Genomic DNA, 16,842 nt, shown 5'->3' on the forward strand with positions numbered 1-16,842 from the left:
GAACACAGAGCTAGCAGCTAAAGGGAAAAGGTATCAACTGGACCATCAGCCGGACAATGGACTGCCCACAGAGGCTTTTGAAAGCCCATTTTCAAAGTAGCTGGCTAAGCCCGACAGTATGGTTCCCTTTCCCAGGTAAACAAGAGGTGATGAACTGTCTTTAGTACCTTGCTCAGATATATTCTGATTGATGGGCTGGTCGTGTAAACGCTCCTGCTCACGGCAGCCCCAAGTTCTTTGGCCAAAACAGGTCTAATATGGACATATGGCTTCAGATCTCGGTGGATGAGCCCCCCCCCCCTGTTGCCAATAAGGGACAACAGAGTGGTGCCAGCGTAGGGAGAGATTTGTCAAAACCTGACTACATGAAAACACAGACAGGCGTGGGGCGAGGCAAAGACTTCTCTCGCAGTGTCAAAGGCAGAAAAAACATAACTCCATCTGCCAGGCCATCTGAAGACATCCAGCTCTTCTGCTTCAGCACACTACATGGCAGCCCGAGAGCACACAGCGGTGTGCCAGGCAGCAGGCAGAGGCTGTAGCTCCCGGGCAACAGCTGAGCTCCCATGGGCATCGGGGGGTAACCAAGCAAGACGTGTGTGTGTGTGTGTGTGTGTGAGAGAGAGAGAGAGTCCGGGGATGAAGTATTATATGTCCTGCTCATGCACTCTTTGGCTGACCTATCCAATATGCTCAGCCAGATTGTCTGTGCCCCAGCAAGAGCTAGCCTGGAGGGACTTTAACCAGCAATTCAATAAGTTATGTGTCTGTGTGTGAGAGCTGAGAGAGCTCCTAGCCAAGTTTCTGTCCATAAACATTTGTCCTTTTCATCTATGTGCAGAGCATGATCTGATGCATGAAGTAATTCAGAAAAGCAAAACAATGGTCTCCGTTCCGTGTAGTTCCTTCTTCAGCACCCGTCCTCTACCCATACTTCAGCCGGCACGGAGCACTTGAGCTGTATTGAGGGCAGTTCTGAACAAGTTAGTGCTGAGAGGAAGTAGACTAGAGACCCTTTAACGGTGAGTGAGCACTTGTGCTTATTCCATATACTCCATTACCTCCTATCAGAAGCATCCAAGCTAAGGATGGTTTAAACTTCATACAAATTTAATGCTGTCTGAGTGTATATTTTGATCACATGACCATGACAAAAAAAAATCCAAGACCACATAACTATGCAGCTCACCAGCCCTCAGGAAAGAATGTGGCTGAATAACAGCCGTGTGGACCAAGCAGCGACATTATTGGCAGGTGGTTGGGCACCACATGGGCACCTGTTTCCAAGGCCGATGGTTGGACATCCTAAGTATGCAATCCCTCCTGACCTTACTCCAGACCCCTGCTCTGGGCCTTGGGTTAACCTCAACACCACATGTTCACTGACAAACTTTACTCATGCCCAGGCACACTATGCGACGTGAATGTAGTAAACTTTGGTATGACGTCACGTTTGATGCGTGCAGATTGTACGATGACCATTTACTGAATCACAGGCAATCGCAGGTTACGACATACGTCAACATGCGAGGAGGAGGAGGATGTGGATGTGGAGTGACAGGTCATAGCAGCTGTCACACTGTGAGTCAGTCATCCTAAATTTCTGACACCACTAGAATTTTATCTCAGGCCGTCGTGGAACCTGCCTCACAGTGCGACGTAAGACCACTGATTTTTAGCCACGACCAAAGATATCTCCATGATTCTCATCTTTCGCCTGCAACAGCCCAAAATCGCACAGTGTAAACTGGGCTTTAGGTCTGGTTCCAGAGGTAGGTTTCTTGTTATCTAGACACGGGGCAGGGTCTTTTGGGTCTTACAATGGAGATATAACCCAAGAAATGTCTCCTTTGGGGAAGGTTTTAGACAGAGTGGGAAGGGATCAATGTAGGTCTGCTGCTCTTCATAGTATGAGGATCCAGTTGAGGAAGATTAGCAAAAAGCCTACTAAAGTTACACTAACTTGCCCCTCTCAGTGTGTATTTTGAGAAGTTTTTGCAGAGGAGGGAGGCAAGGCCTCCTAGGGACTAGGGATGACCTTGGAATGACAGGAATTTCCCCTCCTATATAGTTACCTGTACTTAATTTATGTGGCCAAGAACCTACTTTTCTGCCCTTTCCTTGGAAATATGCAGTGATAATGCTTTAATCTGTTCACTGTATCAACATCAATTTGCAAACAGCAAGTGCAATTTGAATTTTACTTAATAGTAGCTTGTTTAAAAATATGCAAACACAACAGTAAGCACTTTTCTCAGTAATTACCCTTTTTATACTGCATCAAGTGATTATAATTTGTGTTTTTCTTTTGTGTGTTTGCACATTGCAAATAAGTGGCAAATCCAGTTCTGCCTATAGCTGAAGCTGCTCCGTTTCATGTGAGAAAACACATTTCTCTCCCTTCTTTTGTTGCCTAAGGAGCATTCCATTTGTGTTTTCAGAAGCTCATTTCAGGACATTTATACAGGCGTGTGAAGGGCCCAATCAATCAGTGTAAACAAGGCATCACAGAGCGGGTTTAATCCATGTAAGCATGTCCAGGCTGTATGCATGAAAAGCTGCTGGTGTGACACTGCCACTGTGGAGACACTTCTCCCAGCTGGGGAGGAAATTGTCTCTAATTGCTCATGATTGGCTCCTGTTGACTCCTGATAAGAAGTGACGGCCTCATTAGCATGCTAGCTGTCTTTAACGCACAAAAAACCCCCAAAAAACATCCCGGCTGACAAATAACCCTGCTGCTCTGGAGAACTGTTCACCTAGCATCTGCCTGCGGACACAAGTCAAGCTCAGCTGGGGTTCTCAGCAAGAGCTGAATGACACAGAATGTGTTCATCCCTGTAGCAGCAAAGCAGAGGACGCCACCAAATCACTGCAGCTACTCTGCTAACTCTCCTGTCACAGTCGTGCTTTGAGCCCTTGGATTTACAGTACCTCTCAAATTTCTGTCATCACCCCGTGGATGAAGCTGAATGGGATTTTGATTGCGGTGCTGAAAGCATTTTTGAGCTTGTTCTGTGCTGTCGTATGCTGTCAACAAACTCTTAATGGTACCAACGATTGTGTTATCCCCATTGTGTGTCTCTATCTCTGATCCACAGACCATTCTCACATGACTCACCCAGCATCTTCCACTCTCGCTGTGAATGTGCAGAAAGCTTCGTTTTAGCATGTTTGCATGTTGTTGTTTTTTGATTTGATGTCACCATTGTGTTTAATCTATTATCAAACCGCTTAGTCCATCAAGGTCACAGAAATATCGACCTCACGGTGCGTTCTCCTGCTGAGGACAGACTGCCTCTAGCAGACTGCATGGTTGGACTTTGCATCTTCTCACTGAGACAACTGTCAGACTGACTCTGGACACATGTTTATTGCTGCGATAAAATTCACATAATTGCTGCTCCTACAATGTTTAAATGACCATTAAACACCAATATGTGTGACTATAGCGCAGCAAATTGCAATGAAAGTAGCTCCAGGACCTCAAAGCTATTTGACAGAAACACCCCATTCTAGAGAGACCTGAGTGGCACTGTAATGTAAAAGTGGGAGGAAGGACACTGTGTGTGACTTCCACAGGGGAAATAAATTTGAAAACCAGCTCCTAATGAGGACCTAATTTGCCAAAAATGGCCTTTTTTTGCTATGTTTCCAATAATAATTAGACATTAAATAGCCTGTAAAGTGCTTTACAACACTTCTCATCCATACAACTGGAGGTTCATTGTCTTGCCTAAGGACACTTAGAAATGAGTAGGTGGACAACCACCTGAGACAAATTCTTCATCACAGGCTGCTTTTAAACGAACCTTTTGATTAACTGAAAGCTTATTAAATGGTTAATATTCAGCATTTGACTCATGATTCACTTTAAAATGTATAAATGGGAGTTTTACATAGATTTTCTGAGATCAAACCAAATACACTCAATTTTAAATGAGTAGAAATGTAATATTTAACACATTAAAATGTTCACACATACATTATGGTTCCTGCGTCGTTGTTCTATCCCGGTGCTAAATTATTCCCTCTGTCTGTAAGCAACAAATAAGTATGTTAATGGTCCTGTCTGCAATTCACAGCCATCATCACTGGTGAGGCAGATGGGCTCCGTATTAACATTTTATGAAACTTACTCTGGCCTTATTAGAGACGAGGCGCCTTTTTGTCGTACAGCTGCTGAACAGCGGGCGATGTGAAATGATTTTGTTGTTATTCCCCCACATGTTTTATTTGCAACATTAAATACAAGCATCTCTGCGTGCATTTGTCTGAGCGGGGGGCTTTGCTTTGCAGATTAATGGCAGTAAACACTGTTTTATAAATCAACTGCTGTTCCCTGCTTCTTTTTTATTTGTCTTTTGATGGCCCCTTCACAACAAACACACACACACACCCAATCAAACACACACACATGGACACATTCGAGTACATGCAGATAAATCCATCATGCAGTGTGTTTATGAAATGACGGCTCTCACCTGGCTTGCCGGTCGACAGGATGTTCTTAGGGATGGTGACCCTGTCCTCGGAGCTGCGAGCCCAGTCCACCATGCCCCTCCAGCCCTTCATAGGGAAGCTGATGTCAGCGTGACCCAACACCGGACGCTTGTGGATGCTTAAAACTGTGACACAGAAATTAAGATGACTTTTATTCGTTTACAATTAGTAGCTGCTTCCCATTTATTCTGTACTTCCTCTTTTATTTTGGTGGTTCTTGGGCCATTGCTTTAGTTTCCTTCTTATTGGTGAAACATCGGTTTGTGTGGTGGCCATGGGCCATTGTTTTAGCTGTAATATATTTTTAAATATGGGCTTATCTGTGTTTCATGGTTTTTAGCAGTACTTCCTGTTTTATTTTGATAGTTCTTAGTACCTTGTGTGTCATGGAGTTTTCAACTTCCTGAGATCTCTGCGAGGAGAATTAATCAACCAGTTTATATAAAACACCAAAAAACAACAGCAGCAGTTCAAATGTGGTGAATTCCCAACTTGACTACTTTTATGAGTTTGTAAGAAGAAACTCTCTATACGTTGGCAGATAGATGATGGGGTGTTCTTTTGCTCATGTTTGAGTTGTGGGAGGAGAGAGGAGGTCAGCTGCCCCAGAGGAGGGATACGCTGCCGGTGTGGGCGGCTATTTGGCTCCAGACAGCGCGGTGGCACCGATATAAACAGGACCTCTCATCTGGCCTCAATTCCCACATACTCTCCCGCGACTCAACTCAAACTCTGCCTCGTTTTTATCTGGAGGTCAGAGAGAGCAGCACAGCTTCTGTGATGACTACATGACTACAATATATTGTTTCTCTGCTGTTGGAACACAGTGGCTGGGCACCGGAGGGAGGTGTGAATGTGGATTTAGAATCTCGTGGGACACATCTGAGGACCTACCGCCCTGGGGAGCGCTAATATTCAACGAGGACTGGTCTCTTCATTGAAATACTGAAGAGCAGAAGGAGAATGCTACAGAAATAGAGCCTGTGGTGATGAGAAACAGAGCTCCACCAGCTCTGCTTTCACAGTTATTTACAGTGAATTATCACCTAGGATACTTTTACTATTTTGGGATTGTGTGTCATTGCTGCTTTTTGCCAGAGTAATGGTGATTTTTTTATTTGAATTATCTGTAATTAGCCTTCTCAAAATCATCCAAATTGTAGAGGTAAAACGCAGGAAAAAAGCTAAATGGAACACTTATCATCACCCTAAGAGCACCATTCCCACAATAAAGCACAGCAGTGGAAGTATCATGCTTCACTGTGGGGAATACAGTGAAACACACGAGGAACACATCATCTTCCAGAGATTTGAGACTGAGATACAAGTTCTCAGCAGGACAATGACTCCCAGCAAACTGTGAAAGCAACACATAAAGGTAGGGTAGGAGATCTTGAAAACTCAGTGAGAGTCAGCCAGATTTTGAAAGTAAACACACGCCCCTTTCTCTCTGAGCTCACCCCGAAGCCACGCCTCCAATCACATGGACGCGCATTACCTGAAGATGAGCTGCGGCCTGTGACTTCGGCCATCATGCACGTTCCTCTCTGGTGCACGCAGAGCAGGAAGAGAGTGACAACCAGCCAATACTCCGCGCAGGGTCCACCCGGAGGATTGGCTGATGTTTTTAGCGTTTTATAGCTTCCACAGATGATTCATATTCTTTGTTTTAATGCCAAACTGCCAAACTAATTGGTTGCTATCGGATTGTAAAGAGAAGTTACACTAATTTAACAAAAAGTGCATCAGAATGAAATCTCCTACCCTACCTTTAAATACCAGACGCATTTAAAACTACTAGGAAGTGTGGTGGTTATTACACCATCCCTCATAATTACAAGCCACAGGGTTACCAACAAAAAACATCAACGTGTTGGATGAGGACAAAATATAAGTTCCTCTGTGGCTCTAACCCTCTCAAACAGTGCAATAATGAATGAATGGAACCCTACATTTAAATGGAAATTCTCCCTTGAGCATTAAAACGTCACCTAGAGGTTAAAATTGTGCTCGATGACAGTTTCAGTTTTATTTCCAGTTAAACCATCAATGGCCATAAAGACCCATTGTACGTATGTAACGGTGGTGTTACCTCAAATATGTCTTTGGTATGTTTGAAAATAAGGCCGACTGATAACACATGGAACCGACACCTGACAGAACATGTCAGACCGTCAGGTGCCCCCCCGTCCCCACTTTCATGGATTCAGAATGTAGTTGTGTGAAAGAAAAGCAGCGATGACAGAATTCCTCTGACAGATATATCTATATAATATGTATAGATAGAGATAAGGCTGACCTAGGTTATCGGTTACTTCATACATGTCTTGAAAGTCTTTCATCCTCAAACCGATGACATCCACAAAGTCTTCCACCAGACGGAACAGCTCTTTGACGTTCGGCCCCAGCTGAGAAAACAGACACACGAGGCAGGAGAAAGACATGAAAGAGGGGAAGAGGGAGGCGATGGATTTGAGGAGAATATTCTAACTCTATATTCTAACAAAAGAGCTTCATGGAATAATAATAAAACATTTAAAATGTGTTCTGACACTAAGCAATCCGACTGAATGGGACATGAAATATTCATACATTTGTGATAATGGACTTTACAAAAAAGTAAATAAAGCAGAATTAGTATGCACACAAGTAGCTCCACATGCTACAAATACTTTATTTGTATTTTTACAGCCTCAACAATCTAATTTTGTTCTGCTTTTAGATTTTCTAATAATTTGCAGAATTTTCATCACATGACAGCTGGTCACAAGTGAGCCAGTCATGGCTGCCCAGCTGTGTAGAGGCATAAAGATTTTGCTTAATTCTTTGGTGATTTTTTTGATGTTATAACAGAACTGGTGCATTCAAGAACCATTGGAGAATACATGCAATTTAAACCTGGCAGGTGTTGGAGTCTAATGGGTTAACACAGTATTGTAACATTTCCCTATTGAAAATATTGAATAGAAGATCAGGTCAGGACGTTCCATTTCCATCTGTCCTACATGAATTGGGACTCTGCTCCTTTGAGGGTGATTTCTGAACCTTAGACATCGACAGTATCAAAATTCCTTTTTAGGAATGGAAAAATGCATCAACCTGTGTGGTGGCTGCGTATAAAGAGGGTCACATGACAGATGATAAGACCTGTTGAATACCAAACAAGGGCCCTGATGCTCAGTACGGCACAAACAGGTAGATGATGCCACCATGCTGCTTCTTCCAACTTAATTCATCTTTATGTGGTGATGCAGACTTCCAGCTGGCTCGGCGCTCACATATAGCTGCTGTGTGGACGGCTCAGTGTGACTCACTGTGTTGTGATTTTGTGAAACACATGGAAAAGTTTTTAATAATAATAATAATAAAAAAACCAGCTCAGTTTCTTCTGTCTGCACAGTGACACTCCTGAGAACAGGCGCTGGACAGCTGGATGGAGGCACACAGAGCAATACACGGGTGCTGCAGATGGACGAGTGGGCATTGTGAGCTGACTCAATACTCATTAGCTGTAGTTATTTCTGTCCCCCTCTCGTCTGTCCCTTTCCCTTTACCTCTATCTATCTGAAAAGACACAGGTGGGTTGTTTGTTCACCTGTTTCTTTGTCACAGCATCATCAGTTCCTGAATCTCCATGCTTGTTATCACTACACACAAAGTTCAACAGCAGATGTAATTACAGACTTTTATACAAAGATGACACTAACCAGTTGTGCTTCCTCCCATCTGTCTCTGTTTTCTTCCATTAACAGATTGCTGACTGACTGGACAAAGTTCTGAAAGACAAAATATTTCATATCATTAGCTCTCTTTCTTTAAGTCGATCAGTAAAGATACTGATAGTCTGCATCTTTTATTCATCTGTGTGAAGAAGTTTCATTTGTCTCCAACAGCTTGAAAGCACACCACTCATGTGCTCTCACATCACCTCACCCTTATGTCTGCACCGCTGGGGCTGTAGTAGGCCCTCCTGAAGATCTCTGTCATGTTCTTCAGTACGTCGACGATGGCCAGCAGATCTCCGCTGTAGCTCGTCCCATCGCTGGACGTCACCCTCAGCTTGGTCATTACCTCTGAGACTCCATCTCCCACAAGGCCGCGCTGTGCTTTGGACAAATGTTCCCGAGTCTGACGGAGACGTACAAGTAAAGATAGTTGTTAATACAAACAACCTCTAGCTTAATCTGATGTATGATGCAGAGCGTTGTGAAGTTATTAGCAACATAATAACATTGCAAAAGCGTAAATAATGTGAGTGTGATGCTGTTTATGGTCGATGCTATGCTACAGCAAGCTTCACAATCTGATCCATGATACATCATATATTAGGTCCAACAGTGTGAATGTTGGCCAATAGAAAATGATGTGAATTGTACAAAGCAAAATAATGTTTGTGGACTACTAGCTTTATAAAGACAAGGGCAAAACTAAATCTAAAAAGCTGTGATAATGTCATTGAAAGGAAAAATGGGTTCTTACTAAAGTCTGTATACTGCGATAGTCATTGGAAATGCACTTCATGTAGGTGGGAGTCTCCCAGTAGGCGATGCCCTCCTCGTCCAAGGTGCAGCGGCGCAGGATAAGCCCTGCGTGGAGACACCAGGAATCACCAAAGCGTGAAAGTTTGTTGTTGTTTTTCATTTAAATTCAACTTAACCCTATGCGCCTGTATGCTGTGTGTGAGCTCACCCATGGCATTAGGAGGACAGCGTACGGCTGCTGTGTCTCCTGCTGGAGTCATCTTCCATACAACGTTGGAGAAGTTGTCCTCGCCGCATATTTCGTGTGGTTCTGTTCATACAGAAGAAGAAACGAGCGTCCTAAACGGCTGCATAATCAAGAATTACAGTAAAAAAAGTGTGGCTGTCCACAGACCTGGACATCTCTTTTCATTACAGCGGCGGACCTCTTCTCGCTCTCCAGGACAGGCCTGCCCTCCAAAAAAGGGCCCATAACAAATCCTGTTCCTCTGCTGGCTGCCTCCTCCACAGGTTTTAGAGCAACCTGACCACAGGGACCACGGCTGCCACTTCCCATCCACTGAGAGGACGAAAGCAACAATCAAAGACAATAAAAACATGCTGTACAGAGGGCAGTGTAGGTGCAAGTGTAGGTTTTTTTCTTTTCCATGAGGCTTTCTAAACTTCCTCTCCACGAATCTATATTCCTCCTCTCTCAGAGTGTAAGCTGTGAGACCATATGGGCCCCCTGACCAGATAAGAGACAAGACAGATATTTACAGCTAAAGGACAATTAAAAGCCCTCTTGGAGAAAGCGGGAGGTGGCATCTAGCTCGCTAAGAGCCGATAATGACTCTGAGTGAGCGTCCACAGATTCTCTTTCTGCTGTGAGCCTCCTTACCTCACCACATGAAACTGTACAGAAATAAACTAAGCTGCTTTTAACCTTAACAGATGTGCAACATCACAGGAGTGATGAGACAACAATTTATCATTTATAAATCCAGATAAACTCAGTCAACAAAAACTCCTTTGTCTCCTCTTTTGGACCATTCTGAAAGATTCTGGTTGATCCACATTCAAACACATTCTTTTGTTTGGCTGTCGTACCCGGACACTCCCCGAGGAAGCAGTCAACAGTTTCCAACCAATCCCCTCTGCATTCGGAGCCTCCGTACGACGGGCCGTTACACTCCCTGGTTCTTTGCATGGTCCCGTTAGAACAGGAGGCGGAGCAGGAGCTCCAGCTGGACCACTCATTCCAGACGCCATCAACTGAAGGTGGCCGAGGTCACCGACAGCAGCAACAACAGGAGGACAGTACAAGTATGTCAGTAAAAAGCATTTCCTTGGGACACATAATTTACCTGGTGCTGTGTAAGTACATACTCCACATTTTGATGCCATTTTAATGTTAGCTTGAGATAGTAAGTAAATGTCAATCTAATATGTGGCTGAACATTCTCATTCTTCCTACTAGTGGAGTCTCAAAGTGTCCTCAAGGAACTCTAACAAGTTCATTTGCCTTGCTGTAAACACACACTAACCAAGTATAGATGATTTAAAACTTTAACAGACTCTGCAAAGGTCTTTGTACAATCACATGGTCTTCTAAACTTCTTAAAAGAGCACCTGTGGCACTGTGTGTGTCATGACTTGTGGTGGTGCTTGTCCTCCCTTTTGTGAGCAATGAGGCCCAGCATTGTAAGCTGGGGACAGGTGGTGTCTCTGTTTAGTAAGAGCTGTACCAAGGGCTGTACCGAGGGCCTTGACATAGAGGCCCTCTGTTACACCTCTATGAATCCACCTGTCCTCTCTTTTCTGCATGGAGACCTGTGCCAAAGAGTTTGCTCAGATGTGCTAGGGCATGAGTCAACTGAGCAGCTGTTTCCAGGTTAAAAAAACAAACAAACAAAAAAAGCCTTGCTGGGGTTTCTGGGATTGTACACATAAAAAGGCAGAAGTAGCTGTATGAAGGACTGGATACAGTTATGGTTCTGTCTTTGTATGGTATGGTCCTCACCTGGGCAGACAGCTATGTTGCAGAATTTTGTCTGTTTCTCGGGGCCATCACAGGGATCCCCCCCAAACTGTGGGGGGGTGCAGGTCCGCGTTCGGGACCTATAACCTCGGCCACAGGTGGACGAACACAAACTCCAGGGTGACCACTCGTCCCATGCGCCATGCACTGCAAGCAGAGCAGCTAGGGTATGATTTATTGACAGACAAACCACAGAAACCATTGACCCCACCAATACCAACACATGATAAGTATGCTGTTTGGCTTCAAATAAGCTAACTAACTGTGGTTTAAACTCGAGGAGTCTCCCTGCCTGGCTGCATGTACAAGAGCCTGCGACATCTTACAGGGGAATAAAATGCAGGAACAAGTCTGCTCGGTGATAGGTGAAGTTACCCCGGGGCCCACGGATCTGTAACTGCCTGTGGAGGTGAGTCAGGTGGGTCTTGTATGGGTGAGGCAGGTTCCAGGAGAGGGCTGGGCGAGCGCAGGAAGGTGGCAGGAGCAGGGGGGTGAATGAGGGCAGGGGCGGTGGGGGGGAGGGGCTTACCTGGACAAACGGCAGAGTTGTTGCAAGGTCTCTGCTCTCGCAGTGGCCCACTACACTGGGTGCTGTAGGAGGAGGACACACAGAGACGAGTGCGACTCTGCCAGCCCTCCCCACACGTGGCAGAACACACACTCCACGCTGACCACTCCTCACCTGAAGCTGAGTTTACTGAGGAGGAAGGGATGGGTAAAGGATGGGAGAATAGAAGGAGGGGAAAGAGGGGGAAAAGGAAAGGAGAGGGCCAGAACTAATTATCATGCAGGATGCTGAGTCTGTGGCCAAAAGAGGAAGGGTTGTGCTGTGATAGAGGGTAGATTCTAGCTGTGCCGCATTTGAGGAGTCGCCTCCGTCAAAGGCCTAATAACGACCCTTGATTACCATTGGTTATGCAAAGTACTGCACACTGAATGACAGAAACCAATAAGAAGGCCCACATCCTCTATGGAGGGTCCAGATTGGAGAGCAGATACAGCTCAACCATCTAACGCTATATACATTACATCCTTCAAAGGAGGCGGCCCCTGAAATGGACCCCAGCTTCCGGTCTGCTTGTCCTTCGTCATCTGTGAGGTTCTGATGTCATATCCTTTGCATTGACTTCCAGTGGAAGTGAATGCCACTGGCGTAGGATATGTCAGTCATTGTTTTCACTGGCCATGACTGCCAATCTGTTGGGTCAGCTGACCAATAACGGAAAACTGGGCAGTCGCAGCTGGGGAAGCAGGGAGAGGAAAAACTAAACAGGAAATGGGGAATCCAATAGCAAATTAAAGTGATACTTCACCTAAAATGTATCGATGGGTTTGTACCAAACACTGAGAGCTGTGATAAGCTTAGATTCTATTAGATAGAACAAATTTGTGGTATGAAGACATCCCTTGAATCATTGCCTCACTCTCAATTCATCCCTTAACCTCAATGGCAGCAGATGCTCACGATTCTTGGTCGCTGTGTAAACCTGTCTGCCCTCTGCTTTCCATCATTCACATTTACGTTTGTTAAGACAAGATGAGACCATTCAAATTTGTACCACGAGTACAGAGGCGGAGACAGGAGTGGATTAGCTTAGTTCATCGCATCCACATGTACCACTGGCAGGAAGCAAGAACTGTTTTGAATCACTTAAGAATTTGATACTTGCTAACACTCAAAAATCTTCAGCAGCTTGTTGATGTTACTTCAGCAATTTGTTCACATGGAGAGAGTTCACCTTGTCGTCGGTAAGCTTGCAGTTTGCGTGTTAACTCACCTGCTAAGTACCTGCATTCTCAGTCTGAACTTAAAGGCTAAGCTAAACTCCAGCTTCATACTTATCGCATATTAGATGTACAAAGCTGCTTTAGTATTTCCTTGGTTTTGGGTGGAGTATCACTTTAACAGAGCGGGGAGGACTCAAGTTGATATAGAGCTACAGACAGGGCACAGTGTCCTGTTATAACCTCACATAAAATACAATTCCACTATGTTCAGTCAGGGTCCATGTTGGAATTAGTCCACTGCGGACGATGGCACTACTACAGGAGCATTTGATAGATGTATATATATATATATATATTTCTTTGAGTGCGACTCCCTAAAGTTGTGGGTGTCATTTTTTTTGTTGTATTATGTTGTACAAGGTGTAAGGTGGTCACCCAAGCTGCCACAGTGACTGATGCATGGGATCCCTCTGCGTCTCGTTGTCTTACCTGTCTGAGGGCTCTGCTGTCCGCTGCGGGGCTTGTCTACGTCATCACGCTTGCGGCTGTCCACCGAGCGAAGCGATTGGCTGCGAGAGAGATGGCGACCTTTGCCTAAAGGAGGGTGAGGCAAGGCCGGGAGGGGGGAGGGGGCGGGGGGTTAGCAACCACAGCTCCGTCATTAATGGCTCATATTTGGGACACAACCGCGACGTGATTGGTCACCCAGAACAGCATCAGCCAAACTTGGGACTTGTGTTGTGCTGTCGGTGTTATTGTGGTGTGTGTGTGTATGTGTGTATGTGCGTATTTATCTGAAAATGCCTCTGTCGACTAAATAAAACACACAAACACATATACAGAAAGGACTATCTGCTGTTTGAACTACTTGTCGGGGAGAAAAATTACAAATTCTGTACAAATGAAGAAAGCAGTGAAACAATTCAGTGAAAGCAGTGATGCTTCTTGGTTAACAGATTCTACATCGTCGTTCTCAGACGCTGGGTTTCTGTGTCCCTTTAGCTGTGTGTGACTGTGATGATTTTGCGATATTGTGCGTACATGGTCCTGAAAAAGGCTGACCATGTCATTCTTGTGTTTCATCGATCAAAGTCCCCTTTCCAACATGCACTCCTTAAGTCAAAACGCTGACTTAGAGGATGGACACACAAGCAGATGAAGAAGATGTAAGAAAGGAAAGGTAAAGAAAAAGTAGCTGTAAACACACACACTTGTATTCAACAACAAATGGATACAGGAAATGAACACACACACACGCAGAGGATGAGGAGCTCACCGGTGCAGGACTGTGAGTTGCAGGGCCGGCCTTCCTCCACTACGCCCTCACACAGGTACGACTCCTCTGGGGGTGACTGGCAGGTCCTCGTCCGGGTTTGGATCCCACCTCCACACTCGCTGCTGCACTGCGCCCATTGGCCCCACGCACTCCAGCCACCTAAAGACACACACACACACACAAACACATGTTTACACAACACTCTAACCTCTGTGCTGCGTTTATAGTCGTACTGCCATGTGTTGTTTAGATTGATTTTCTCATCCCACAACATGAAGTGTGTAGCTGGAGCTTGGAGAGCTGCCAAAGAGTATAGTGTACTAGAAACTAGAAAGAAATACTGTATGACTGCTCCACCACCAGCTAACCTGCGTGTTCAAAAGTAAATGGAAACCATGTTTGTAGTTGTAAATCTCAATGCTGCAGTCTACTGGATCAACAGCTGATGCTTGTTTGATGACTGGGTGGACAGGGGACCAGAAACATGGACAGGTGGCTGTCCACATACTTTTGTCTGTATATTGTATTAGCTTAAAACTTGCCCAACTCAAAACCGAGTCAACAGACAGCTAATGGTGTAACTGATGCTACATCACAGACCGTGTTACTGAGTCTGTATGTTGATGATTTGACCACACAGTACCATGCTTTACCATGCATCAGTCATATGGGGAGAAATCTACAGCAGAGGAGAGACAGATACACATTCCTCCACCACAGTGCAGAGCAGATAAGATGCAGAGCCGCCATCCATTCTGCCCCAGTGTCCGAGAAGTAGCTGTTAAAAATTCCACACACACACACTCGATTTCTCAAAACAGCACAATCACACACCAAAAAATAACCTGCAATGAAGATCATTGTGAGACTGATGGTATCTCAGAGTGAAAGAGGATCTGAGGGGAGATTTTTTCCTCTAAAACAGAGGTGTGATGAATGCCACTGTCATTGTGAAATTCCCTGTTTGGCCATTCTGATTTAATGCGCTCCATTAAGATGTGTGCTGATATGAGGAGAAGCAGGCAAAGAGCTGCCGAATCTCTCTCTCTCTCTCTCTTTCCCCCTTTCTGTGTCCTGCAAGCTCATAAATGTTTAATGGCACAGACAGATGTCTTTCAGCCCCCACAGGCGACAACAAATATGTATTAATCTGCATGAATAGAACATGAAGTTGGCCAACATCCAGACACACACGTTTTTAATTACTCACAAATCAATTTCCTCTGGGGTGAGGCTTCGGGTGAGAAGAAGGAGGGGGGAAGGGGGGGACACTGGAGAGCACTTCATTTAGCCAAAATAGGCACACACACACACACACACACACAATTCCTGTACAGCTGTGTGTCATCTCACCATGTCAGCGCTGATGAGCCAAACGTTATGGATCGAAAGAGACAGATAGCAGTGAAAAAAGTGCAGATCTGTAAACGATTTCCTTTCCCTTCAGTGATGAAATTAACAGGCACCAGTGATTACAGTCAATATCTGTTTGTTGTCAGCGGACTGACCGAGTGTTGCCCAAGTGTTTACTTATGGCTGTGAAATTGGATTTGCTCATATTTCTGTGACATTCGCCGCTTAACCAGTCCAGCGTGGGCAGAAATGGACCATACTGGAAGACTACCCACAGCAAAGCAAACAAACAGCGACGCACTGGACCGGTAATAGAGTAATCACAGCTGTCTGTGCTGATGTGAAGCTGCAGTTAGTGATGCTCATCACACACACTCGTGTGCATGTTTTATATATTTATACACCTGGAGGCGGTGAGGCTGAGAGATGGTTGGTAAACTATGCAAAACCTCAAATCGATGCCTGTTCTCTTTCATATGTTAAATATCAGCGTGTACATCTTCCACAAGACAACAAGGATGTTGTTTACAATACCCTCAGCTCTGTCTGCAGCAAAGCTGAGCAGATGGTGATGCACGGAGTCAAATGGGGCCTTCCTGGTAAGTTTTTTGTAATAGTTTATGAAGTACTTTCCTGGCTGATCTATGATTTGGCATCGGATCCACAGCGATGGTGGGGACCCTACAAGGTGCAGGATGTGCAAGGAACTTCCAGCTGCTGAGCTGAGCAGATTGTGTTGTAGTATGTAGGAGCATAATAAAGGTTTCTTAATCTTAATCTTAATAAGACAGGGAACCATTTACCTGTCAACATCAAATAATGTGTTTTTTCTTTTGGCGATTCAACACGTAAACCGTGTAGCATGTCATGCAGCTGCTGCTGTGTGTGTGTCCCACTTGCAGTGTCAGCTTGGCATTTGTATTTCCTCGTTTGTGTCTCTCAGTAGCTGGAGAGGCACATAACAATCAGCTTCCATCCCTTCAAATGTCTCTCTAATCTACACAGCAGTCATCTGTCAGTGCCAGCTCCAACATGGTCTGCTCGGTTTCAGTCGCCACTGTCTGAAGCACCAGATGGAAACAGACAGAAAATCCACACAGGTTTAGACCAGCGGGCTGAGAACTGAAGCCAGCTGCAGTTCCTCTGATGGCCACATGAGGCTTGCTCTAAAAGGGACCTGCATTTACAGTTATGTGTATTATTAATGAAAATCATAATGCGCTTTGTTGATCAACTGTTTCAAAGCTATACAACATTTTTAACACACTCCTGCATAAAGACTGTGCATTCGTGCCGGTACAGCCCCCTGAAGTGCTGTATCGTTGCCATGACAACAAATTGTCACGATCATTCAGTGAACATTATCACAGGAGTGCCTGAGACTAGACGTCTTTTTCCTAACTTGGCGAGGGAGAAACAAAGTTAATGAAGAGAAGAGAGGATTCGACGAGGAGCGGACAAAGAGCTATTCACCGAGGCCT

At 44.9% G+C, this 16,842-nt stretch overlaps 1 protein-coding gene across 1 annotated transcript in view; it reads right to left on the minus strand.

The window, feature by feature from the left end:
- Window positions 1–16,842, minus strand: part of adgrb1a (adhesion G protein-coupled receptor B1a) — a 79,880-nt gene that overhangs the window by 39,177 nt on the left and 23,861 nt on the right. Inside the window, exons 2-13 of the mRNA XM_028425316.1 lie at window positions 14,009–14,167; window positions 13,222–13,326; window positions 11,534–11,701; window positions 10,987–11,151; window positions 10,074–10,238; window positions 9,379–9,543; window positions 9,193–9,294; window positions 8,983–9,089; window positions 8,437–8,631; window positions 8,211–8,279; window positions 6,803–6,911; window positions 4,485–4,628 (exon numbers count right to left, since the gene is read on the minus strand). Of these exons, the coding sequence (XP_028281117.1) occupies window positions 4,485–4,628; window positions 6,803–6,911; window positions 8,211–8,279; window positions 8,437–8,631; window positions 8,983–9,089; window positions 9,193–9,294; window positions 9,379–9,543; window positions 10,074–10,238; window positions 10,987–11,151; window positions 11,534–11,701; window positions 13,222–13,326; window positions 14,009–14,167 (1,653 nt within the window). The remainder of the gene's footprint in view (window positions 1–4,484; window positions 4,629–6,802; window positions 6,912–8,210; window positions 8,280–8,436; window positions 8,632–8,982; window positions 9,090–9,192; window positions 9,295–9,378; window positions 9,544–10,073; window positions 10,239–10,986; window positions 11,152–11,533; window positions 11,702–13,221; window positions 13,327–14,008; window positions 14,168–16,842) is intronic.

Source organism: Parambassis ranga, chromosome 16, assembly GCF_900634625.1.
Source record: "Parambassis ranga chromosome 16, fParRan2.1, whole genome shotgun sequence".
Classification (NCBI taxonomy): Eukaryota; Metazoa; Chordata; class Actinopteri; family Ambassidae; genus Parambassis; species Parambassis ranga.